General features: G+C 38.4%; 3 protein-coding genes across 6 annotated transcripts in view; 2 read left to right on the top strand and 1 right to left on the bottom strand.

The window, feature by feature from the left end:
- LOC306867131 (C3 and PZP-like alpha-2-macroglobulin domain-containing protein 8) overlaps positions 1–16,642 on the top strand; it is a 52,154-nt gene extending 35,512 nt beyond the window's left edge. For 3 of the 4 annotated variants that reach the window (XM_079412669.1, XM_079412671.1, XM_079412672.1), the window contains 16 exons: positions 2,547–2,703; positions 3,045–3,119; positions 4,307–4,472; positions 4,556–4,642; positions 4,719–4,855; positions 6,263–6,418; positions 6,666–6,728; positions 7,376–7,623; positions 7,748–7,835; positions 10,151–10,225; positions 10,405–10,510; positions 11,269–11,379; positions 11,464–11,676; positions 13,408–13,482; positions 15,291–15,471; positions 15,616–16,642. In XM_079412669.1, coding sequence (XP_079268795.1) covers positions 2,547–2,703; positions 3,045–3,119; positions 4,307–4,472; positions 4,556–4,642; positions 4,719–4,855; positions 6,263–6,418; positions 6,666–6,728; positions 7,376–7,623; positions 7,748–7,835; positions 10,151–10,225; positions 10,405–10,510; positions 11,269–11,379; positions 11,464–11,676; positions 13,408–13,482; positions 15,291–15,471; position 15,616 — 1,939 coding nt within the window. In that variant the 3' untranslated portion in view covers positions 15,617–16,642. The remainder of the gene's footprint in view (positions 1–2,546; positions 2,704–3,044; positions 3,120–4,306; positions 4,473–4,555; positions 4,643–4,718; positions 4,856–6,262; positions 6,419–6,665; positions 6,729–7,375; positions 7,624–7,747; positions 7,836–10,150; positions 10,226–10,404; positions 10,511–11,268; positions 11,380–11,463; positions 11,677–13,407; positions 13,483–15,290; positions 15,472–15,615) is intronic. The other variant, XM_079412670.1, reaches the window with a different exon arrangement.
- Positions 16,643–20,450: 3,808 nt separating this feature from the next.
- Positions 20,451–23,114, top strand: LOC306867287 (ciliary microtubule associated protein 1A-like; the record flags this gene model as incomplete). The annotated part of the gene is made up of 4 exons (XM_079412884.1): positions 20,451–20,499; positions 21,559–21,669; positions 22,366–22,479; positions 22,633–23,114. 4 exons carry the CDS (start codon positions 20,451–20,453, stop codon positions 23,112–23,114), a joined length of 756 nt encoding a protein of 251 aa, XP_079269010.1.
- Positions 23,115–23,905: 791 nt separating this feature from the next.
- On the bottom strand, positions 23,906–25,087 carry LOC306867251 (cyclin-dependent kinases regulatory subunit 1-like). The gene is made up of 3 exons (XM_079412856.1): positions 24,927–25,087; positions 24,566–24,693; positions 23,906–24,431 (listed from the first exon to the last, which is right to left on the bottom strand). The coding sequence occupies exons 1-3, from the start codon at positions 24,989–24,991 to the stop codon at positions 24,388–24,390; spliced, it is 237 nt and encodes a 78-aa protein (XP_079268982.1). The 5' UTR covers positions 24,992–25,087; the 3' UTR covers positions 23,906–24,387.
- Positions 25,088–25,108: the final 21 nt, after the last annotated feature.

Genomic DNA, 25,108 nt, shown 5'->3' on the forward strand with positions numbered 1-25,108 from the left:
TTTCTAGTATGTCCTTTATTTAACCCCCCATCTCCAGTCAGAGAAAGGTGAACTTCACAAACATCCATGTTTCATTATTTTTCTACAAATATCTTCATATATTGACACACCCTGCTACTCTGTTTGATTTATTATAGAAAGCTAAACCTCAGATTGAAAGCATGTGATGTTTGTGTTCCCTAAGAAAACCCAAAGAAAAATGTTGTCCTCATGATATATATTTGTTTAGCACAAAAAAATCGAAATGATTCATTTATTTAAGCATGGTTGTCTGACTTTTAATAGAGCCATGGATTGTAAAATGCCAAACTGACTGTACCCTGGAGCCTTATTAACAATCTTCTAATAAGCTCCCTGACTCCAGTCACTGGAGTACAGATTTATTGGTTGTTTTGGGGGATTTCTTCCCGTGGTTCAGAACAGCAATCATTAACTATGCCCTCTGTGAGGTCAACAGCCCCCTACCCCCATTATATTGCCTGCTCTGCCGTTGGACACACGGGAGTTACAGGAAAATGAAGTTAGCCTTGGCTGTTGGAGTCACAAAAAGTAGGGTGCATACTTGATCCCTGTAGCCCCTCATTCCTGTATAAACTTGCATGACTACTCATTTTAACTAGTTAACCAGTCATCCCGAAAAGTAGTTGACTAGACGGCAGGCTAAAGTTTATCTTATCCTTGGTTTTTGCTGTTTCTGGAAAGTACAATGTTGCATTGGCAGAGAGTATGTGAGTGGAGAAAATGTTTGCACAGTTAAGCACAGGTGAGAAACAAGAATGAATTGAGAAACATTGACACCACTAAGAATACTGCAATAGGTAGTGTACTTGATGGGGGATTCCATTTTAAAACTGTTGGAACATGGTCCAATGGGTATGTCAAACCCTCTCCCAGATTGTTCATTCGCCTAAGAATGCATATAAGTCCGAAACAACCCTGCTTTTGTTTCTGGTCCAGTTTCACCTATTAGCACAGATAATTTATTGCCAGGTGAACAGCAGCTCCAGAGCTGGGTTAATATGTTCCAGCTTGGGCTGAATGATAGGACAGGAAATTGTGGTTCCTAATGAAATAATGGTGCAGCAAGTATTTAATGTCCTCATCAGCGCCTTAGTGCCCTAGTAATGCCAAGGCCTTCAAACCTAATCTTCTTCAATGGAAAGAGCAGCTAATGTTCTGGAACAGTGGAAACGTTTTATTTATAAATGCCTGGAAGGTCGGTGCAGCTTTAGCAGAGTTTCATAATGTATGAGGATGCCTTCGAAAGTGGAGGAAAGATGTTTAGACCTTGGACCAGATCTGGCAACCCATCTCCTGGCATCACTCGCTGGCATTGGCATGTCTGGATCCAATGTGAGCCACATGCGGCAGTAATCTACTCTACACCCTCCAGCAATCCCACAAACTCCTGTAAGATTGCTGCAGAACTTGTTTTCCTTTAGTTCACCTAAAACTAAAAGAGTAGTTTCAAACCTGCTTGACATTCTTCTGTGAACCACTTATTGTGAAATGTTAAATATAATAGGGATCCCGGCTACTGAGGTCGACAACAAATGCTCTAGACATGGAGGAAGAAACCCAGATTAACACAATGCAGGTCAAATTCTGTTGTTGGGGTGCCTTAAAACCACATAGAAAAATGATATGCTTAAGGTTAGTAGCTCTTCACCTCAAGTTTATGCATGCTTGGAGTGGTTCACCACAGATGTTTTGGGATCATTTTAAGAGCCCTGTTTGCCTTGAGAGTCCTGGCAGAGGTTTCTAAGCATTCCAAAGCATTAGGTAAGGTGACTTCTTACAAGGGTTATATTGTGAGAAAGGCACCTTGCGCAAGCCTACCTAGAGGATTCAGGGGTGTCCCCTTCACTTTGCTGCTCTTTATATCATCCAAACACTTTCTAGAACCTTTCCCTTAGGTCTGGCAGTTAAAGTCTCTGACACATATTATTTAGCATTATAAAAATTCCTGTAGGCTCAATGCTCCAGTCTTATGATCTCTCTTGGGGAACATAACGTTCAAGGCCAGGCCTGCAAGGACTCTGTAGTGTTAGGGTGTTGTTTGGGTGTTTGTTTTGACATCCCTAAAGCACATGCTGCAGAAAAACTCCCTGATTGATTATTTGTTGACCTTTATTTTAAGTGAAGTCACTTGCATCATCATCTGGCCGCTTTGAGGAATGTCGTCATGACATGCCATGTTGCATTTAAAACAAATTAGCACATGGTTTGCATGTTTGTAGAGGCCTGGTTCAGTTGACTCACAGAGGTGAAAGCATTTACAAGACAAAGTCACTCAGCATTTCCATTAGCTGTTTCTTACATCTGTCAAAGTTCATCCTCAATGTGATGTTTCAAATAGCTTTCAGTTTATGTATGGATCCCATACTTTGAATGCAGGAACATACATGAATACTTTGAAAAAATCTACTTTGTTCGCATCCACACTATATTACGCAGCTTGGCTTCCAGGCAAGTGTTTGCGTATGTTTGACAGACTTTCCAAGACTGATTTAAAATCCTTTACAAGTTGCCTCTTGGTCCTCCAGGTTGACTGCATTCGTACTGAAATCATTTGCTCAGTCACGTGGCTTCATCTTCATTGATCCTGAAGAACTACGTGCTGCCAAATCCTGGCTGATCACTCATCAAAAGGAGGAAGGATCATTCCCAGCAGTGGGCCGGATCCTCAACAAAGACCTGCAGGTACATAAATGGAGACCTTCTTTTTGTTTAACACTGAGAGGTTTAAGTGAGATGGGTGAACTGGGAAAGGTCCATATGGAAATTTGTGTTCTGGCCCACTTAATTTGTGAAGGTTTAGACATAAGTTTCTACAAAAAGGATAGCTTAGACCAAGATACGTTTACACTTGATCCTTTTTTAGAAGTCCTAGAAGAACCGTTTCAGTTTACTTGTCTCAGAACATTGCATATTTAAGCCAACAATCCTTAGGTTTACAAGTTCTCATCAAACTGAGGAAGCTGAGATAGAGGTGTTATTTGTCATCACCCTGGTGAAAGTTGCTCTTTCCTATTCCTTTTAAGGGTGGGATTCATGGAAAGATCTCCTTGACTGCGTATGTGGTGGCAGCTCTTATGGAAACTGGGATTACAACCGAGGTGAGAGATCTACCACATCTTCCACACCTCGTTTATCCTGTGTCTCTTTAAACTACCTCTCAGCGAAGTCTCTTTTCACACAAATTTCCGGATCTGTCTTAAGAGGGCATTCCTGTTTGTAAGATGATGGATGTTCTGGCAAAGTATCAACATTATTTCTTTCAGCCTTGTGGTAGGTAATCTAATATGGAAGCTTGCTGTCTAAATCTAAAGATTTATGATAAGAACATGCAGAGACAATGGAATTCTTTTGAAATTTTCACCCTGCCTACATTCCTTTCTTCAAACTTAAGAGATTTGACAATTCCATTAAAACCACATGAAGAACAAGTCACAGTTGTATATATTGCCTAGCTAATGCATGCAGTGCATGTTCATTGCCATTAAAAATGCAACAAAAAAGAACAAAATTGTATATGAATTAGGGCTATCAAAGTTAGCATGTTTTTAAATTTGTTTGGTTTGATGATATAACTGATTGGAGCTAGACTTGCATGATGAAGCTGATCTTGATTTAAATATTTTAACTGTTTGACAGCCCTAAAATGAATGGGTTCAGTCATTTGTACAATCTGAGATTTCATTAACAAAACGGCACCCACTAATTCCCGCTAAAGTTAGCTGGGTTACGTCTTGCCTACCTGATCTTTGATGCGTTGATTTGGTAATGTGTAGCACTGCAGGCTTCAAAATACAGACAAAATGAATCACTTCAAAGATTCACTACTTTCACTCTCAAATCGACTTGATGAAAAGAATACCGGTCAGATTAGCGTGCATGGCTGCTCAGGGCTAGCGTCCAGGTTCCATGAGAAAAAGGACATATGGTACAGATAAAATTCAGTCCGTTGATGCTAAACAGATGAAAGATCATTAGTGAGGTTGTATGTTTCTTAAGAAGGAAAAGCTGAAGGATTGGAATGTATTTGTACTGAAGGTATTTGAACTTTAGCACAAGAAACACCTGCTAGCTGTGTAAAAGCTTTTTTGAAGCCTGCAGTGCTACACATTACCAAAGCAACGCATCAAAGATCAGGAAGGCAAGACTTAACCCAGCTAACTTTAGCGGGAATTAGTGGGTGCCGTTTTGTTAATGAAATCTCAGATTGTACAAATGACTGAACCCATTCACTTATTAAACTATATTTATTCTCCTCATTCTCACCTGAATGTTTTTTTTTATTCAGGAGGAGAAGGTTGCTGTGGCTAAAGCTAAAGCGTTTTTGGAGAGCAACACATACTCTGCTGACGACCCATATACTACTGCTTTGTCCGCATTTGCACTCACTTTACTCCGTAGTCCTTACGCTCCATTGGCTCTGCGGCGACTTAATCACATGGCCATCACCCAAGGTACTTTATTAACGTGTAATAAAAGATAGTTGTGGGTTGAGCTTAGCATGTTCTTGATCCCAAATGTTCTACTGAATATGCAGATGGCTTCACTCATTGGAGTCTTACTGGCAGTACAGTAACTGATGAAGACACGTTCATGGGCTTCAGCGATGGCCTCTCCCAATCAGGTATCCCTCAATTGTCAATCAGTTAATCAACTTGCCAACAGTATTCAATATATTAAACTTTTTTCTTCTTTATTAGTTGTGTCGGCTGAAGTTGAGATGACAGCTTATGGTCTACTCACCTACACACTTCTGGGTGATGTGGCATCGGCCCTACCTGTAGTTAAATGGTTGTCACAACAAAGGAATGCCCTCGGTGGTTTTTCCTCAACTCAGGTGACAAATCTGTGTTACGTTCTTTAGTCTTTGATTGTGAATAAAAGATTCATGTTAAGTTTCTATACTATATCTAATTCATGTGCAGTCCATAGTATGCAAATTGTCTGTGTGCCCCCCCAACAATCTACTACACTTGCTAAGAAGTTCAAATTCTGTTTTCCAAAATTTCCCAGATTCAACCTGACAATAGCTAAATTTGTAATAGCATACTACTTTTACTATTTCTCCCATATCCTTAGAAATAGAAAGAGCAATATGCTATTCCCAGTTAAGCCCTTCAATTGCAATTCTCACAAATAAATATGAAATAAAATCAGCTCGTTATTGAATCATTACTTGATCTAATTGGCAAGAGATTGGAACAAAAATGCTAAATTCTGTTCCATAGATAATAACGTACTGGGGACAACTTACGCATGTACATTTAAGTATGTGTTTTGTCGATGCTTTTAAGTATTAAGTGTATATTAAGTGTACACTTTGTAGTATCCACCTTATTTTTTATGCACAGATAAGCTATTTCCTTCAGCGTTAAAAAAATAGTCTTCTGATTGATTAGCCGGAATAGCCAGAATAGGTATATAACTTGTAGAATATTTAAATGCAGTTAATGTTAAAACTATTTTGTGCTACAACCAGTATTTTTATAATTACAATGATCAGAGTTGGGCTCATTACTCAAAAAATGTAATTTATTGCTCATCATTAGTAACTCCTTTCAAAAGTAATATTATTACTTTACTTATTACTTTCTGGCAACAGTAAACGGCAACATGCAACAGTACTAGTTACATTACTTTTCTTTCATGCCCCACAGTGAAGTTATAATTGCATATCTTACCTAAAAATTCTTCTGAAATGTTAGAAACAATATATTTCTGTCTCATTTGACCAAAATCCACATTAGATTGCCTTCAGAAGTTATTACAAACACTCAGTGGTGATTGATAGAGACTTCTAAGTGTTGTAGTATCCTCATTAAGTGTCATGTGTAGCTTGAAGCTAATTGTAGCTATAATTTCTCTGCTACCCATATACAATTATATTTATTTAACTAGCTGTTTTATGAATGGTAACTTTAATAATATTATTGGAATCTGATTAGTAATTCGTTACACAATTAGTTACCGCATAAAGTAATATTATTACTGTAACTAGTTACTAACACTGACGATGATCGGCATAAAGCAGCCTCAACCTTAACCTTGTACTGCTAAAAAAGTGGAAAGTGTATGATACCAAAAGCCTCACACACTCAAGTTACACGCGCCTGCTCTTTCATTAATAATAAGGTAGAGTATATTAGTGTATACAATAAGTAGAGTATATTAGTGTGTCCAAATATAGTGTAGGCTAAATATGCTTTATTAAAATTTAGTTGTTTTCTTCTTTTTTCAAAAACAGGATACTTGTGTGGCATTGCAAGCCCTGTCCGAATATGCCATCCTGTCATATGTGGGCGGGGTCAATCTCACTATATCGCTGGCTTCCACTAATCTGGATTTCCAAGAAACATTTGAGCTCCAATGGGACAATAAGAAGATTCTACAAAAAGCTGTGGTAAAAAACAAATAATCCACAAACACTATTGACATTTGTACATTCTACTGTCGGAGAGGTATTTTCAGTGAGGGCCTGAACTTGATACAGCATCTGCTTGGCACATCACTCCATTTTGTGATTAGCAGTGTCAGTTTAAATGCGTGTAATTTGGATGTTGGACAGGGGCCAGGCAGTTAATGTATTTGCTTATACTTGCGCTGTTAATCTGATTGATAAGTCTTGCATTCTCTCTCGCTTTGTTCAGATACCCAGCATTCCAACAGGACTATTTGTCAGCGCTAAAGGAGAAGGCTGCTGTCTAATGCAGGTACTATTGGTTTCTGGCAAACATAATCCCACATTTTCTCCACGGATAAACGATTGTACTCTTCGTCGTCCTCCTCATCTAAAGGCGAATCCCTCTTTGGCGACAGCCAGCTTTCTTTCCAGGGGAAATTCAGTACTAATGTTCACATTCCTGCCTTTAGAATGGAAAGATCTGGTAAAACTTAAGCAATTGTATGCCAGGGGTATGTTCTTTCTCCTGTAATCTACCCCCTAGATAGGATGGTCTAGTCTATTTTTTTATTTTTTTTTGGTAAGATGTCCCTCAGAAACAATAGACTCATTCTGGGCCACAAAAACAACCAGAACCATGTCAGCACCTTGACCTAGAACGTTCTGTTCTCAGGTTGTTTGGAGGAAGAAAGGCAAATTTTAAGAATCTTGCATCCATGTGCAAACAAAACCCCTTACACTAAACACAAAATTTTATCATGTAATTAGCACTATTTGTGCTTAAGGATGTAAATTAAAACTTTCATTTTTAGGTGACAAGTGGTACGATTTACTCCTGATAGGCAATTAAATGGACAAAAAAGTCTTTAACATTTCTTTGAATGGAAATGGGGTACTAGATGAATCCATGGTGCTCTGACCTCATGGTATCGATCATGTCCTTCTCTCCATCTTCAGATCGATGTATCCTACAATGTGCCTGATCCGGTGGCTAAGCCTGCCTTTCAGCTTAAAGTCGATCTCAAGGAACCCAGACAGGAACATCACATCCAGCTGTCCTCACGACACATGTCTCCTCGATCCCGTTCTCGTGCTGATAATCGATCAGAGCGGAGTCGCAAGCGAAGAGCTCCTGTAGACGACGAGGACCCCGCGGCCCACCAAGACCATCTGGACTACCGTGTTACTCTAGAGGTTTGCACCAGGTAACATCAACAAAAGGTTTTGATGCATTTTGAGGCCTATTTCACTTGATCTTGTTTGATATGAATGAAAAACCTTAGATTGATATTAGAAGTATTGTTTACTCTCCAAAATGTACCTCCTCAGGTGGCTGCATGCTGGCTCATCAAATATGGCTGTCCTAGAAGTCCCTCTTTTGTCTGGCTTCCGTGCAGATATCGAGAGTTTGGAGAGGGTGAGATTGCCCTTTTTTGTGTATTCTCTCTCCTAGAACTTCCCATCGTTTGCCACATTCACATTTCACAATATTCAAGGTAGACGCAAGATTGACAAGGTGTCTCTATAATAGGACAGTGCATCTCTCTCGCTCTTTCCTTTTCTATTTCTCTGCATGTGTCCTTCTGGCAGATGAACAGAGTTTACATCTGGAGGCCATTTCAAAGGAGGCAATATGGCATGGAATTTATCAGTCTCTTCACTCTCTCACGAACACACACATAAACATAAACACATAGAACACTCAACACTCGTTCTTATTTTGATTGTGTCAAATAAAATGATAACATGAAATTATATATGAAATAGATTTTTTATATATATAAAGGCAGGAGAGGCAGTGTCTACTCAAAATATTGGATGAGAAAAAAACTTAATTGTACAAAAATAAAATAACGGCAATATTACAAAATATAACATTAAAAAATGTGTAAATCACTCGTTTTTCTTAAGAAACATTGTCCAACAGCGACACCTAAAGCAGCTAAATATACAGCGGGAGACCGTGTCTCTCTCACCTCCACTGAGCCAATTGAGTTTTAGCAGACCCCCTGAAGCGTGCGTCAAGTTTGGTGGGGATAATTGAGAATGAATGGGAGAAAGTCACGTGAGAGGAGGTAATGCCTCCATCGCGATATGATTGGATGTGTTTATGGTTGGCTGTAATTGGTTCTTGTATTTGTGCGCGTTCTTAATGAACAATATAATGGCGTTAATGGGGAAAAAGTAAACTACTCACAAAATTAGATATAACCATTTTGTTACCTTTTGTTACCTCATTTCAGAACACCACCGCACACCACTTACATACATACATACATACATATACATCAATCTGGTGAGACCTAATTCTCAGGAGGTCAAGCAGCTCTAGTTGGGCTTACAGACCAATCACAGGCCCATAATGTCCACAACAGTGGCCTGGAACAGGAAATGCTCAGGGGGGTAAATCAGCCCCACCTCCCCCTCCAGCTGGGGGTATGTGTGTAAATGGAGGTTGGTTTAGGTCACTTTCGCTGTCCCCAGTCAACTGATTGTCCCTCATTATTCATGTTATAGGTCCCAGGCCTCATGTCCTCAACGCTAGTAAACCGACGCTACCACGGGAGCCGTAAAACGTGAACCGACTCCGAAGCTCACCGTGGTGGAACGTGTCTCATTAGCACCATTAGCCAGTAACGAGCTGGCTTTACACAGCCACCTCTGGCTGGCTCCATGTTTATTGCATGACCCCGGCTGTTCACATTCCTCGTTTCGCTATGGGAAGCGAGATTGCTTACACCGTCTTGTCTCATTGTTTTAATTTATAGTAAGGGGGAGGACATGCTTGGAAGATTGTTTGTTTCTCATATATTCCACAGTGAATTTCAATATTTTTTTACAATGAACAGTGAAGTCAACAGTGTTATTTATGTATAAGGCTATAAATGTCTAATTACAACAACGGTCTAAGGCAGCAAGATTCCTTTTTTAGACTTTTTATTTTGGCAACGCTAACAAGCAAGGCTTTTTTTCTGAAATCATGCTCTCTGCTGTGGCTTTTGGACAAATCAAATCACTCTTGGTCATTTATTTGGGGCTGCAGTCATACTGTGTATGTTTGTGTGTGTTTATGTTCAAATGTGTCCTTGTGGCGCCAGCTCACACTGGGCCCCTCATAAACTGTGTCCAAGCACTCGCCACCTTTCTCTCTCTCACACACACACACACACACACACACATATAGGATGTTAGGATGCTAAACAGACCCTGATTAAATATGACATCTCATGGAAGGAAGCGTGTGTACTGAGTATATGACATGAGCAAAAAAGTTGAGCAGTTGCAACTTCATGCAAATGTGCAGTGATATTGTGCATTGAATTGTTAGCATGACAGCTAGCAGGTTTGAGAAGTCAGATATACAGTATGAAAGTGAAGAGAAATTCCTGCCTTAAAGTCAAATGTACCAGTCAGATGTTTACTTATATACAACTGTTACGTACATAGAAAGTGACTTGAGGCATGTTTTTCTCTTTAACTTGCATTTCTCCCTTCTACAGAGTTAGCTAAATGCTAGCTTGGTTTTAAGAATGAAAATTTTTGTTTTAGACCCAAAACTTACCTGGCTAACCAAATTAGCCACATTCAAAAAATGGTTTACATGTGAATTGTGCTTGTAATAAATGTACTAAAAGATAAAACCCATTTATTAAATTATATTTTAGCTTCAGCATTTAAGTTAGCATTGTTGATAGTGCTAAATAATCCTCTTTGTAATCATTTTGTTCCCAGCTGTTGTTGGATAAGCGAGTAGGGCTGAAGAGGTATGAAGTAGACGGACGAAAGGTTCTCTTCTACTTCGACGAGGTGAGTTAATGTCACGTAACTACAGCTTTGTGTAGCTCTAGCAGCACTTTTACATAGCATGATTGCTGTACCTTAAAATACTTGAGGTTAAAGTCTCATATAACTCCAGGTGTTCTGTCAGGGGAGTGTATTAAGGATTTGTCATTGTAAAATCCGCTGGGATCTTGTCTTTTCCACAGATCCCAAGTCAGTGTATGACATGTGTGGCCTTCAATGCCGTGAGGGAGTATATTGTGGGCAAAACAGCTCCAGTGCCAGTGAAAGTCTATGACTATTATGAACCAGGTGAGTTTGGACCATCCTACTCCATATAAAAGAGAATTGTGGCGGCACCATAGTACAGCAGTGGTGTTTGTTTTGATGGTACTCTGGTATATGAAATATATGGTATATGGTAATCATGGCATTTACATCGTATTTCAAATAATAACAGTGTATTATCATGGTATCATCTCCAAGAAGGCAATAAAACCATGGTTGCTTTATAAGTTGAGTCAGAAATACCATAATTACGAGTTCCCAGCCCATGAATGACCAAACAATGCTGTATGTACAATTGCAGAAACTCAGAATTTTAGATGATATGTGAGTTATGAATGTCCTTAGGGTGAGTTTAAAACATAGTGATTTTGCAAACATAATCACAAGTTTGTTTTGATTGGTAATGAATGATTATGCAATGTGACATTGTAAAAACTCTTTAGTATAAGCTTCCCAGGCACACTTGAAGGCAGCATATCATGATCAGTTGTATCATTTTAAAAATCCAGTGAAAAAAAAGAAATACACGTTTTTCTGTTGAGATTACAGATTACACACAACAACAAACAGGTGGTGTACCAGTGTAGTTTGGTTTGAGTAAATTACTCTTATGAACTTTAGTGATTCAGAAAAGTGCCTTACAAATGAGTCACAAACAAACTGTCTTAATTTTCTAACTCATTACTGAAATGAGTATACAAGTTATTACTTTTAGTTATATCCAATCTCTGTCTTTTGAATGACATGAATTTTGCACAAGACTTATGTGTGTGTATATACAGCATTTGAAGCCACTCGTTTCTACAATGTGAGTGAGAGCAGTCCACTAGCACGAGAACTATGTGATGGCACCACATGCAATGAAGTGGAAAGCTCCAGCAATCACTGGACGGGTCAGTACATCTTTGTCTGCTAGTATATATACTTCTAATATGAAATACTTCATACTTAATGAAACATTCACTCTCTTACTCAAGGCATTGTGCAAGGTGGCCAGTGCAACAATATTTTTGATTGTCCGGAGGAGGAACACTACGAGCGATGTACGTGTTATCGTGACTGCGGCTATGATGGCGAGTCTGTGTGTGGTTCTGATGGCCAAATCTACCAAAACCAGTGCCAGATGGAGGTGTCCGCCTGCAGGAATGGCACACGGATCGAGCAGATGCCCTTCAGCCACTGCCCACAGAGTAAGTTCTGCGACCTCCCTGCGAATTTATAGCCTAGATGTGTTGACAAAATCCTCTTTTTTTTTCTTTTTTTTTTACGCAACTTTAAGGACCCAAGCTTTGTAAACCTGTACTGTTTCATTACAAAACTCGTTTTTGCCAAGATTTATGTCATGTGATCTTGAACCAGGTGCTACCCTTCCTAGACACTTTAAGATGAAGTCATGCTCGTTGCATAATTAGAGACACGTTTTTTCCTTCCTTTTAAAAGGTTAATGCGCAGGACTTTTGGATACACACAGGCATGGGCATGTGAGGAAGACCGCAGATGTTTCAGCCAAACAAATCTCCAACCGTAATGTGGATCAGAGCTTTCATAGGGTCGTTTTGGTCTGTTGTTGAGATTCATATCTTGCCGCTTGACATCCGGTTGCTGTTTTTTTTCATATCACAGGCAAGATTAAAGCCTCATCCACTTACGCATCAAAGAGAATCGAAGTGTTTTCAGTACTTTGCAATTATCTGTGTCCAGACAGGCCCGATATGAAGAATCAAATCCGTGTTTTCGCTACAGAGAAAGACTGAGGTGCGTGTACCTGCTCTGGTAGGAACATCTGTTCAGGTGCTGCAGTTGTAGATGATATAAACACATGCATATGCTCATACAAACACCAGTATATGGTGTATTACAGGGCTCCCCAAATGACAGAGCGCTTTTGTCCAGGGCCCTTTGACAGAGAAAAGAAAGGGGGAGGCAGAGGGTTAGAAAAATCCTGTCACATTCCTTTCCGACGAGCGGACCAACAACAAAGGGGCTTTCTTGTTTTACAGAGGACCACCATCGGGAGGGGGACACAAAAATGGTTATGCGGGACACCAGTGCCAATATGGTAAACCGCAGTAACACGTTTAGGGCTGCATGATTATTTTATTTGCAGGTGCACTGATTTAAAGGAGGGAATAATATATGCAATTCTAGGAGCTGTGCAATGCAGGTTATAGATCGTAAATTACAAGCAGTTTTGGTTTTAGTCTGCTGGTACAGTTATATATTCACAATGATTTTTCTGTAAAATGATAAATGTTGTGATTTTAATGGTTTTATTTTTAAAGTTTGCATCAAGTTTTCTACAGATTAATTTCAGAAGTGTAAGTGTCTGTGTTGGTCAGTGTGATTAATTTCTGTAAATCAGTTAAAATTGTTTCAAACAATTAGTTCAAAACTCATCAGCAATTTCGATTGTGCATCACTGAAACAAAAAGTTCCTAAAGTGTCATTAGATTAATTTCAGGATCATTGGTGCTCTTACTAAAAATTCAGAAGCAAAAATGTTGCTACTGCATAGTGTGATTCATTTTGTGAATCAGTGCAAATAGTTTTTCAAGGGATCAATTCACAACCCTTCAGTGATTCTTTTGTGCATCACCTAAAGAATTTTCCAATAAGCTTCCATCACATTTTTCTGATACTAAAATGTTTTAGTAAGAATATAAATGGGTAAATATCGATTTTTATTACCATGTGTTGTAAATTGGTCCATATAATTAAATATATTTAGTGAAAACATTGTGGAAATGGCTGTTTGAAAGAATGTCTCATAGCAATAGACAAAAAAATATAAATTGCTATCATAAGTTCAAACAAAAGAAATTAGATATGAAACACTGAGCAACTGATGTATCTGTTTCCTAGGTAAAGCACTGCATTGAACTTTAATTTTACCTGTTTATGTGTGCGTTGTCATCCTACAGTGGAGGTGGCCGTAGAAGAGCGAGAACATGCTACAGGAGAAGAACCAGAACAGGAACCTATACTCATTCCTGCAGGTATCATCTTCTCCCCTCTTCTTCTTTTCTTTGAACACATCTGTGTCAGTGCCCTGCAGGTGTGAGCGTGTGCCACACATGGGCAGGTGTTGAAGAGTTCAGTGATCAGATGCTACATGCATAGAAGCTTATACGTGCACAGACCTGCATATCAGCCCAGACTACATTAATGATCGGATAATTAGTATCCCAGCCTCCTGTCGCTCACCTCGCACCTTCCCGTATAGGGTTTGGCCTGTTCAAACACCATTAACTGTGAGAAGTTAGCTGGATTTGATACGTACAAATTTTAATGCATCAGGTTGGAAATCAATGCTGAAGTATCTTTACAAGGATTTATATTCATCATATTCTTGATTTTATTGCCCTTATTGGAGTCCTTATAATATATTGTAAAAACTATGAAGAGAATTAACAATTAATTCAAGATACATTTTCTAAAACCAAGTATTATCTCGCAGAATTTTGCTTGTTTTCATGATGTTTGGATATTTTATTGGAAAACAGGACAAAAGCAAAGATTGTATGCAGTGTATTACCCTCATTGGAATGAAGGTAATTTGATAAGGAAAAACATTACAACCCATTAAGTAGCGAAATTAGCACTTAAGGCAAGTTAGAAGCACTCATGATATCACATGCACTTTCAGCTAGGTGTGTGTGTAGGTATGTGCGTCTGTGTCCTCTGGAAAACTCCCAGACTGATTAGACAGTTTCTTGCAGAGCTGTTAAGACTTGCCTAGTGTTGTGTTTGGGCCGAGAAAATGTGTCTATAGGGCTGTGGTTGTTGGGGTTCCTCAAGGTTATGGTTTTGGACCGCTTTTATTTATTTATTTATAAGTTTCCTTTACCCAGGTGCCACCTGTTTAAATGTTTGCAGGAATTTACAGTTCTTTTTTGCTTGAGGTAATTACTAAGTTTGTTTGCACCACATTAATGATTGAGGTGACTTTCTTGGGTTTGCCAATTGAAAATCTGTTTGAAAAACGCACACTATCACCTTTGTAGCAGAAATGTGTTTTGGAAATCAGTGAGAGCATTTCCTTGACGCAAGGAAATTCAGCTTAGATCAGAAATGTTTTCGAAGCAGAATTCCCGATTTGCAGTGTCTTATTCTGACCTAAGCTATAAAAAAAAAGCTGAGAAACGTACATTTATTTATATATATATGAATGTTGTAATAATGTTGAAGGATAATATGGAAATAAGTAGATTTCAGTTTCAGGTATAATTCCAAACTGCAATAAAGATATTAAGTGGTGCTGAGCAGCTGTGTTGACAAAAGCCTATAAACTTGTCTTTTTCTCATTTATGGACATTTCTGTTAAAGCTCTGCAAACATTCTCTGTGGAAAGATAAATGAGTTAAGACACCCAAGCTGTGAATTCCTAACATGAGAGATACATTTACACACTTGGTCTATTGAAACATATGACAGTAATAGAGTCAGCTTGGTGCTGCTTTATATATGCAAGGAACGCCCCCTACAGGCCATTTTGTACATGTATTTTTTTCTATCAGTCATGTAGTCTGGCAATGGATTTATTTGCTAACTATATTAATTTAAAATGTTATTTATTATTAACAACTATGAAAATGTAACTTAAATTACACAAACATGTTTTTAGCAAAAAAAAGTGAAGCAGGCCAAAAACATACACTTGAGGGACATCGCAGCCAAAATGAAAAAAAAATATATATTTTTTTCTTATCTTGATTTCCAGAAAGATTAATGTACCTGAAACAAATCAAACAATGCTTTTGACGAAGATGGCAAATTGTTTTGCAACATATGATTTATTTAATAGAAGGGGAGGAGCCAGGCTCTGTAGCTGAGGTGTCCTACTATTCTTACGAGTACGACCCGGACACTGACAGCTTTTCACCAGAGAGTGAGGAGAAGTTAATTCCTATAGGAGAAGAAGAGGAGGCGGCAGACACCAAACAACTGAGTGGACATATCCTCAAAAAGGACTCACCTGAGCGATGGTGAGATACAACCCATTTACCACAGTCACTTAAAGGACTATTTCTTCCAAAAAATGTCTTGCCATGTGAAACATTTTCTTTATCACTTACATATATAATATAAACATCAATCTTTTGTCTTTTTTTCTGCCTCTTCTACAACAGAGACCCCTGGCCATCAGCAGCAATTGCAGGAGCTCCACATTGTACATTCTCTGTTAATATGTTTGTGTGTAAGAAAGGCTGGTAAAGAGAGGTGGACCCAGTCTGTTGCTACGAGATGACAGCTCTGAGTGTGTATGTGTATGTTCGGAAAGAGAGATAATATCAGTTCTCCTCTCTTTTTATTTTTTAAATTCATTTCCATAGCTCTTTACGTTTAGTGATGGTATGACGTCTCCCTGTATTCCTCTTATGTCAATCTCTTGTAATCTAGTTTTAATAGTCCAGTATTTATGTTTGTAAGTATAATTTACCTAAAAATACCTAAAAATGTTTTTGTTTTCTATCTGTGGTATTTATTTCTGGCTAGTGCCTTTGATCGTTCGGTTGGTTTTTAATTTTCTCAATTCCTCAGTCAGCTCCTCCCTTCTTTCTGAACACAATATACTGGTGTGGTTTTACAACCCATTAAAATGTGCTGTGATGGACTTCCATAGCAGAAAAAATGCACAAAATGGTGCGTTAAGGTGTGTAGCTACTATTTTTACTTATTGACGTCTGACTTATTCATTGGAGAGGAGACTGCAACTGATAAATAAGCTTCTTTCCCAGTCACCCTATGCTTAATTAGTCTCTGCATCACAGAAAACAAACTCTGTTATATAAACTGGAATATGATTTGTACAGAATATAAGCTATTTTGACTAAACCTCCATGCTAAATGAAAATCGGTAGGCCCGGATGAAATCTGCACTTTTAAACCGAATGCTTCTAATGTGATTATTCAAGTTCATTGAATAATTTGGTTTATTTTAATTATGCGTTAAGGTACCAATAAGAGTTTATTACTCTTAAGGCCCATTTAACATACTTTACTGTATTTCCATTAAAATCAATGCATAAAAATGCAGATATGCGAAGTGGCCTATGTGAAATTTGAAAATTACTGTAAATTTTAATGAATTTAACCTTCAGCGATATCACATTTGGAAGAAAGTCAATGAGAATAAACTTTGTGTGCAATTTGTATTATGTGTGAAATCTTTGTTTTATGTTTGAATTACAATTTGCATTCGGTCCGTTCTACATAATATGCAAAATTAGTATTCATACACGTATAGCAAGTATATACAGTGCCGTGAAAATTTTTTTTTTGTTTTTTTGCATATTTTTCACACTTAAAAGATTCAGATCATCAAACTAATTTAATATTACACAAAGATAATGCAAGTAAATACAAAATGCAGTTTTTAAATTATTTCATTTATAAATGGAAAAAAGCTGTCAAAACCTACCTAACCCTACGTGAAAAATTAGTTGCCTCCTCCTGTTAAATCATGAAAGAACTGTGATTAACTACATTATTTTAGAAAGCTAAGTTACTTTTCACTAGCCAAACCCAGGCCTGATTACTGCCAGACCTGCTGAATCAAGAAATCACTTGAATAGAACCTGTCTGACAAAGTAAAGCATGCTTAAAGAGCAACACATCATGCCGCGATCTAAAGAAATTCAAGAACAGATGAGAAACAAAATAGTTGACATGTATCAGAAATGGCTTTATAACCCTTTCCAGACTAAGGCTTTGGGACTCCAGTGAACTACAGTCAGAGCCATTATCCACAAATGGAGAAAACTTGGAACAGTGGTGAACCTTCTCAGGAGTGGCCAGCCTACCAAAATTACTCTAAGAGCGCAACAACGACTCATCCAGGAGGTCATAAAAGAGCCCAGAACAACATCTAAAGAACTGCAGGCCTCACTTACCTCAATTAAGGTCAGTGTTCATGATTCAACAATAAGAAAGAGACTGGGCAAAAACGGCATTCATGGGAGAGTTCCAAGGCAAAAGCCACTGCTGAGCAAAAAGAACACAAATGAAACCCACAAAAGAAACTCACTTTCATCTGTGGCCCACCCAATGAGAATTTGGTAATTTTCCAAATGGATGTAATTTATTAAACAATACTAATAAACTTCTTATTTCACTGTAACGTTATATATTTATTAAAAAATATGAAACGCTTGTTTTCATGGTCAATTACAGGTTGTTTCTTAGTTTTCCACCTGCGGGTGCTGGATTTATCGATCTGAAACTTCTGAACCAAGTGTGTTTGAAGCAGCATATTAGCATAGGAACATGTTTGATCCGCTAAAGAGATGTGTCCTTTGTGTAAAGAAAAACGTTGTGCTAGATCCTGTTCGCCACAATAAACTGCATAATTTGCAGCTGCGCACATTTCTGCGGTCCTCGATGAGCGTGAAATGACAGAGACGCTTGATTATAGTTAATGCATTAACTAACATTAGAAATACGTTTGTTACAATGTTTATTAATCTTTGTTAACCAGCTCAGGCAAATGTTAACAGACACAACTTTTAATTTCATAATCAGAATGAGCTTTATTGGCCAGGTATGTTTACACATACAAGGAATTTGTTGTAGTGACAGAAGGTCCACAGTGCAACAGAAAGACAGCAGCAGGACAGGACACAGATAATAAAAGAATAATATCCAAATAGGCAATGTACAAAGCAGCAAAAACACAATATATAATATAGACAGCTATGTATGTACAGGTCAAGTATGTGCAAATTAGAAATGTGAAAATTTAAATAATTGAGTGTGGTGAATGGATAATGTATTATAGTTGTGTTCCACGTTTATTGTTGAGTGTTCATGAGATGGATTGCCTGAGGGAAGAAACTGTTCCTGTGTCTGGTCGTTCTGGTGCTCAGAGCTCTGTAGCGTCGACCAGACGGTAACAGTTCAAAGAGGGAGTGTGCTGGATGTGAGGGGTCCAGAGTGATTTTACCAGCCCTTTTGCTCACTCTGGATAAGTACAGTTCTTGGAGAGTTGGGAGGGTTGTGCCAATGATTCGCTCAGTAGTCCAGACTACTCTCCGTAGTCTTCTGAGGTCAGATTTGGTAGCTGAGCTGAACCAGACAGTTATTGAAGTGCAGAGGATGGATTCAATGATGGCGGAGTAGAACTGTTTCAGCAGCTCCTGTGGCAGGTTGAACTTCCTCAGCTGGCGAAGAAAGCTTTCAAAACGACAATAAAACTCGTTCAAGTCGTCTGCCAGTTGTTGATTGTGGATTTTAATAATGTCCTACATTTTGAAATGAATATTAACATAAATTACTAATGTTAATGCATGCTTTAGAAGTACTGTGTAATGACCCTTGGTGCTGTATTTTTTGTTGGCAATTTGACATGCAGTTTTCATATGCTACACACTTGGCCCACCCAGTTTTATGTAGGCCCACCCACTTGAACATTTCTGGCTACGCTAGTGATTTTAAGTGTGACAAATATGCAAAAAATGAACAAAAAAAAAAATTTTAAAAACACAGGAAGTGGGCAAAAACCTTTTCACGGCACTGTAAGAAAGTATAGTAAGTTATAGTATATTGAAAATACAGTAATTGTATTTTGGGTGGAATTAATTTAGGCTAGCATTGCTCACAGTCCGTTATACTGGTGAATTTGGTTTGTGGTGATTCTCCAGTGCGTAAAGGTATACATATGAGTTTACATCTTACAATTATTTTTTTTTTCTCCCACAGAATAAAACAATAAAAAAGGTAATTGTGACCTTTTAGCTCAACTTTTCAGATCTTGCAATTCTCAGAAAAGTCACAGTTGTGAGATATAAACTTGGAATTCCGTAAAACCTTCGTATACTTTATTATGCAGAGCAGTCGTGTGTAATCACAATATTACTTTTTGATCACAAATTCTACCTGAAATGTTAAAGTAGCATTTTTAACAGTTTTGAGAGTCTGTTGTTCCTGGTTAACTGCTTGAGCTTCTTCAAAGCTCTCTGAAACTTGTTTTAAGGTCCTGGTAAAACATTGACCCCATGTATTGCTGTCCACTGGGTCAGCTTGTGAGAGTTTGCGTATGTTGACATCCCGCTCTGGTTACCACAGCACTGTTAATGTTTAATATTTGTTTGCTGGTCAGTGCAGTGGTGAACATGTTCACCTGTCATGCCCCCAGCTTTCAGTTCCTGCTATTTTTTTTTTCTTTAATAGAAAAAATGACAATGCATTTCAGTTGGATAGATGGGAATATAGTACGTATTCATTTGTATGTCCTTCAGAAGTCTGTATCTTCTCAAATGCCGAAGGCCTTTTTATGCAGCTTTGCAGGGGGGCCCCCAGCTGCTGGTCTCCTTAGCGACCCATGCTTGATGGTCCATCTCTGCTCAGATGAACAGAGTAAAGGCATGAAAGAGAAGCGAGAGGAGGACTTATCTGATGGAGATAGTGTTACATGACAGTGAATTCAAGTGATGACACCTTTGTGCTTCTGTCTCTCAAACGCATGTGTATATTTAATGGGTTTGGCGGCCCCTGATTGAGTCAACCAGGTTGAATGAAGATTATTCCAAAAAGTGTTCAGTTTTCCACTTGGGCGGCTTTAGTTCTGAAATCATCAGATCATTAGACAGTGGAGAACTTGACTGGACTTGTAAGAGAGGTCAGAAGGCAGAACTGTGCTGCAGAGGACATCTGATCTAGGAAGATGAAAACGAAACAGTTTTACTAACCATTACCTCCGCTTTGAACATGGATGTTTTGAAGATCTACACCTACTTGGGTTTTTGCAAGTAGCTGCTTGTGTTTTTAAATTGCCTGGAAAAACCGATGCTGACGTGAATGTTAATTCCTTAATAATTGCTTGTCCTTGAGCTCTGTTTACTCCAATTCTCTGGAGAAGTCAGCATAGAGATTTGATAGTAAGTAGGCCTATGTCCAATTCTGCAGGAAACGGACAACTTAGATTTCTACAAGGGTTAATCCTCCAGTCCCAAATGCAATCTTGACTATGAGTGAAACGGAGAGGAAGCATCCAGTCATTGCTGGCAGAGAAAAAGGTGAGCTGTTTTATATTCATTTGTATATACTATGTTCTAAACAACAATCTCACCTTCAATGTAAGAAAATTGTGTTTGAGGGAAGTATCAGCAATTGGTGAACGGCGTTCGAACAATACTGATGTGCAAACGAACAGGGACTATTCACTGTTTGTATCAGTCCGCTAAGCTGTACATCATTAACGCCAGAAGGTGGCGACAAGTGACGCTCTTAATGGGTTAATTATTATATATTACTGATTCGTTCAAAAAACATTGGTTCAGAAATGAAATGTTGCTACTGCATGTTGCTCAGAGGCGCGTGGCGGTTGATTCGTTGGCAGAGCAACACACAGTATCTGGCGGACAAAATACAGGTTACTCAATAGTGACTCCTTATTTGTTGAATAGAACTATTGTTCTTGTAGAGTAGTTTCAATATGCTTTTAATAAGTAAATAAAGACACACTGTCCATGATACTAAATTTATTATCTTGGCAAACCTAAGGCTTTTTCCTCGCCACTTTTTGTAAAGCTCCTTTGGGATAGAATTTGTGAAAAGTGTTAAGTGCAATTGACCTTTTCCCAAAAAAGTTATTGTAAGCAACATACGGTAGTGTTGTATTTTGTAACAAATGCTTCCAATGTACTTACATCCACATCAAATTTTCATTTACTTTTTCCTTCAAAGGTCACGCGCTCAGCAAGGTTATGATAACTTTGTGCCCAGGCATGTCAAAACATGCTGAAGTAAATGTGAAAGAATGTTCTGTGCTCCCGGTAGCCCTCCTCATGAACACAAACATTTGTGGGCTGATGTCATGGCATTCCCCTGGTAGTATCAGAGAAGATAGCCAAAGGCATTGTCTGTCCTCCACTGCAGGAAAAACCATCACGCCACTGCGATGAGCTCACATTCCTGCTGGGCTGCATCTACAGGGTGTGGATCTCCCTAACAGATTCTGTCACAACTGCCTGCCAAAAAATGCATCACTACATATTTTTGATTCTAAGTGGACTGTGCATATGTTGTGTGTGCATGACTAAAGTATGAGGGCTGTTTTCCATTCTTGTTTACAGGGCCAGGACCTGGTCGATACATCCTTCCACCAGCTATCGGCTTTGTAGGCCACGATTTCACCAAGTCAACAAGTCCTGCCTACTCCTTCCATGGCAGGATGAGTAACAACAGTAAGTTTATATTAACTTGCAGTAAAATAAATGAGCTCGGTGGGAAATGACTCCAATATAACAGCATAAGATTTTCTAGTTAATTTAATGCCAGGAATGCACAAATCATGTTGATGCTGTGTTTTTTACTAAAATCATTTAGTTCTCAAACTTGTATTTTGCTAATGTCACCACTAGAGGGAGACAGACTGCTGTAAATTAACATTGTTGATCACTGCTGTGGAGAAAGGCTGGTGGATCATTTTCATGTTACTTTACAGAAAAGGGTACAATCACGCTTAATTTTTTGTAAGGGTTTTTAATATATATATATATATTAATTTTTTTCTTTTTACAGATATTTAAGGTAAAATATTTAAAATTATAAAAAAAAATTGAAATACTTTTTCTTTTTTGCATTATAGTACAGTATGGCGTATGCCTTGGAACTGAGATATTTTGTATTTTCATGCCTTCCCATTAGCTACAAAAATCGCAAACATTTAAAAGATTATTGAAATATTAGATTGGATTACTTAACATTTAATCTTTTTGTCATTGCATACGATAAAAAAATTAAAAAAGGCTCTTTAAACCTACAAAGTAACTTGTTTAACTCTACAGATAAATTCACATTCATGTGTCTTAAGCAGTTCACTCGAATATTCAACAAGTACTATAATGTTATGCTGTGTTTATTCTGCTTTGATTGTACAGTGCATAGCATTGACTGCAGTCCAGGGCCTAAATACCATATCGATGCCAAACTGACTCGCTTTGGAAGAGACGGCACCCCTGCCTATTCCATACATGGCAGGATGGAAAGTCGAGGTAAGTCGGTTATTTCGAAGTGTCGTTCTGTTGAAACAGTTCCTTATTTACTGGTCGATCGAACCACTTCATGTCGAAACCACCAGGACACACTTAGCTGGAATGAGCTGACTGAGTACAGTTCCTAACTCTTGTTGTATCTAATAATTGCAGCAGCAATCTTCTCCACCCCTGGACCAGGAGCATACAGTCCTGAGAAAGCCTCTCTGTGCAGCATCCATCGCAAACCGCCATCCCACACCATGGGTTATCGAACACAGTATCGCTCCGTGGACACCGTACCTGCCCCAAACAAGTACACCCTCCCTTCTCTCATGGGCTCCAGTGTCTTGACCAAAGTGTCCAGTGCCGGTTACACCATTTCTGGGAGATTCAAATCTGGGGGTCCATCTGAGGACTTATCTAAAACGCCAGGTCCTTGTAGATACAACTACACTGATCCCAGTGTCTACCTCCCGAGTCAGCCGGCGTTCTCTATGTTGGGGAGACACAATGCTGCAAGGGAGTCCACAGCGGTACCAGGTCCTGGAAGTCATAACCCAGAGAAAGTGACAGTGCACAAGCCCAGACCTCCTGCTTTCTCTTTAGGGATCAGGCACTCAGAGTTTGTGACCCCTTTAATAGTAGATCAGTAGACTATATTTGTACATATAGATTTTGAAAAACTTCATTGCATATTTAAAAAGGTTTGCCATTTCTCTGAGTGTTCTCTGATCATGCTTACAAAAAATGATTTCTAGTCAATTAAATATTGTAGAAGTGAGCATAACTATAACTGTAATTTTAAAGATTTAAAAAATTTCTGTGACTTTTCAATTGACAAAATAATTTTACAGAACTCACATTTACAAAGAACAGTTTCTAGCCAGTGAAATGGCTAATATATATATATATATATATATATATATATATATATATGAAGAGTTCAGATGCAAAAACCTGTAAGTGCGGTTTGAAATTTTCTTCTAAAATGAGCATTTTTCTCAGGCTCCTGTGTTTGCTGTTATTTCGCTTTAATGGCAATGAAAAGAACCTATTCATTGCCATTAAAGTGAAGTTACTGAACCTACACATAGGAGCCTGATAAAAATGCTCATTTTAGAAGAAAATTTCAAACAGCACTTAAGCTTTTTTTTTTCTTCAACTTAGTTGAATTTGTAGTAAAATGACTAAAAATGGTGACAACAAAGCACACAATTATTAAAACTTTAGCTAAAATTTTAAAGAATATGTGTGTGTGTGTGTGTGTATATATATATATATATATATATATATATAACAGTGTATAACATATACACTGTATAAGAAAAAAAATTATGTTCTAGATTTTTTGTGTGATATCAATAAAAAATAAATGCCATTCCCTGTGGGAACCCTGAATATTTGCTGTTGCTTTACACGAAATGCACATCTTGATCACTGTGTAGTGTACATTGTTTAATGTCACATTACAGATTACAAATCAGGATGCAAATGAGCTAATAAAAATAATATTTATTGATTTGTCAACAACAAATGAGTTACAAACAAACGTTGACTGCTCAACATACAAGTTGGAGATGTTAACAACAGCAGTTCAGCAACAAAAGTCACCGTAGTGTACAACAAAAACTATTCCTTCTATTCACGACAGGGGCGATTTACTAGACCTGAAACACCATCCAACTTATTTTGTGTGACTTAAGTGTAGATCTAAAGAAAACACTTTGGAGACGGCAGCCCGTTCCCCTCTGGGCTCCTGTTGCCATCAATTTCCAAATGAAAGGGGGATGGGAAGGAGGAGTAACATTTCATTGCCATAGATCTGCAAATAATAAAACTTATATACAAATCACAACGTATGGAAAGAAATGCACGCATGGTCAGAGTCGACCAAGTAGTTTAACTTCCAATAAGAATCTTGAAATCTCATTCCTTGGGAAGCGGTCTTCGGAAAAGCAGAATGTGAGGCTCTGTATGGAAAGAGTGGGATATTAGGGTTTAGGAGAATGACAGGCAGCTTTTGTGGACCAGTTTCTCAAAAACTACAGAGCAAGACAGTCATTAAGCTGTCAAAGGAGGTTTTAAAACACAGGTACATACAGACCTGGTTTATGGATCATGTAATGGATCCAGCCCTGACTTTGCTGGACTCCCAGTCCTCTCCATTCCTCCTCTGACATTAAATGGGAGGCTGGCACCAGTTTGGAAAGCTGCTTGGGAAGCATAACATGTCTATGAGGAAGGAGAGGGACAATGTTAGTTTGACTAATATTTCATACTTAACTGCTCTTCAAATTGTTTGCCAGGCAACACAACGCGGTTACGACGACAGAACCCGGAAAATACATTTTAAACGGACCATTTGCGGATGATTTTAAGATATTTTCTAAAAAAGAAACGGTCATTATGTAGTTTCACGTTAACTCGAAAGGGAACTGGTGAATAAAACGACTGAAAGTCCTCACCTGTACTCGTATTCCTCGTCTGAATACTTGTCGGAATAGTAAATCTGCTTTTTCGCTGTAGACATTATGGTTAAATGCTAATTTCAGTCCAAATTCAAGGTGAAATCCCAAATAAGTCACGCAGGGTGTTTTCCTAAAGGCGCCGCTTCAGTTTTGAACTCAAACGGTCCCTCCCGCGCTTC

The sequence above is a fragment of the Barbus barbus genome (genome assembly GCF_936440315.1).
Source record: "Barbus barbus genome assembly, chromosome: 49".
In the NCBI taxonomy this organism is placed as follows: Eukaryota; Metazoa; Chordata; class Actinopteri; order Cypriniformes; family Cyprinidae; genus Barbus; species Barbus barbus.

Coding starts and splice junctions, on each gene's coding strand:
- LOC306867251 (XM_079412856.1), bottom strand. CDS start 24,991: ATGTCTACAGCGAAAAAGCAGATTTACTATTCCGACAAGTATTCAGAC. Junction 24,694..24,926: donor GACGAGGAATACGAGTACAG/GTGAGGACTTTC, acceptor CCTTCCTCATAG/ACATGTTATGCTTCCCAAGC. Junction 24,432..24,565: donor TTACATGATCCATAAACCAG/GTCTGTATGTAC, acceptor CTTTCCATACAG/AGCCTCACATTCTGCTTTTC.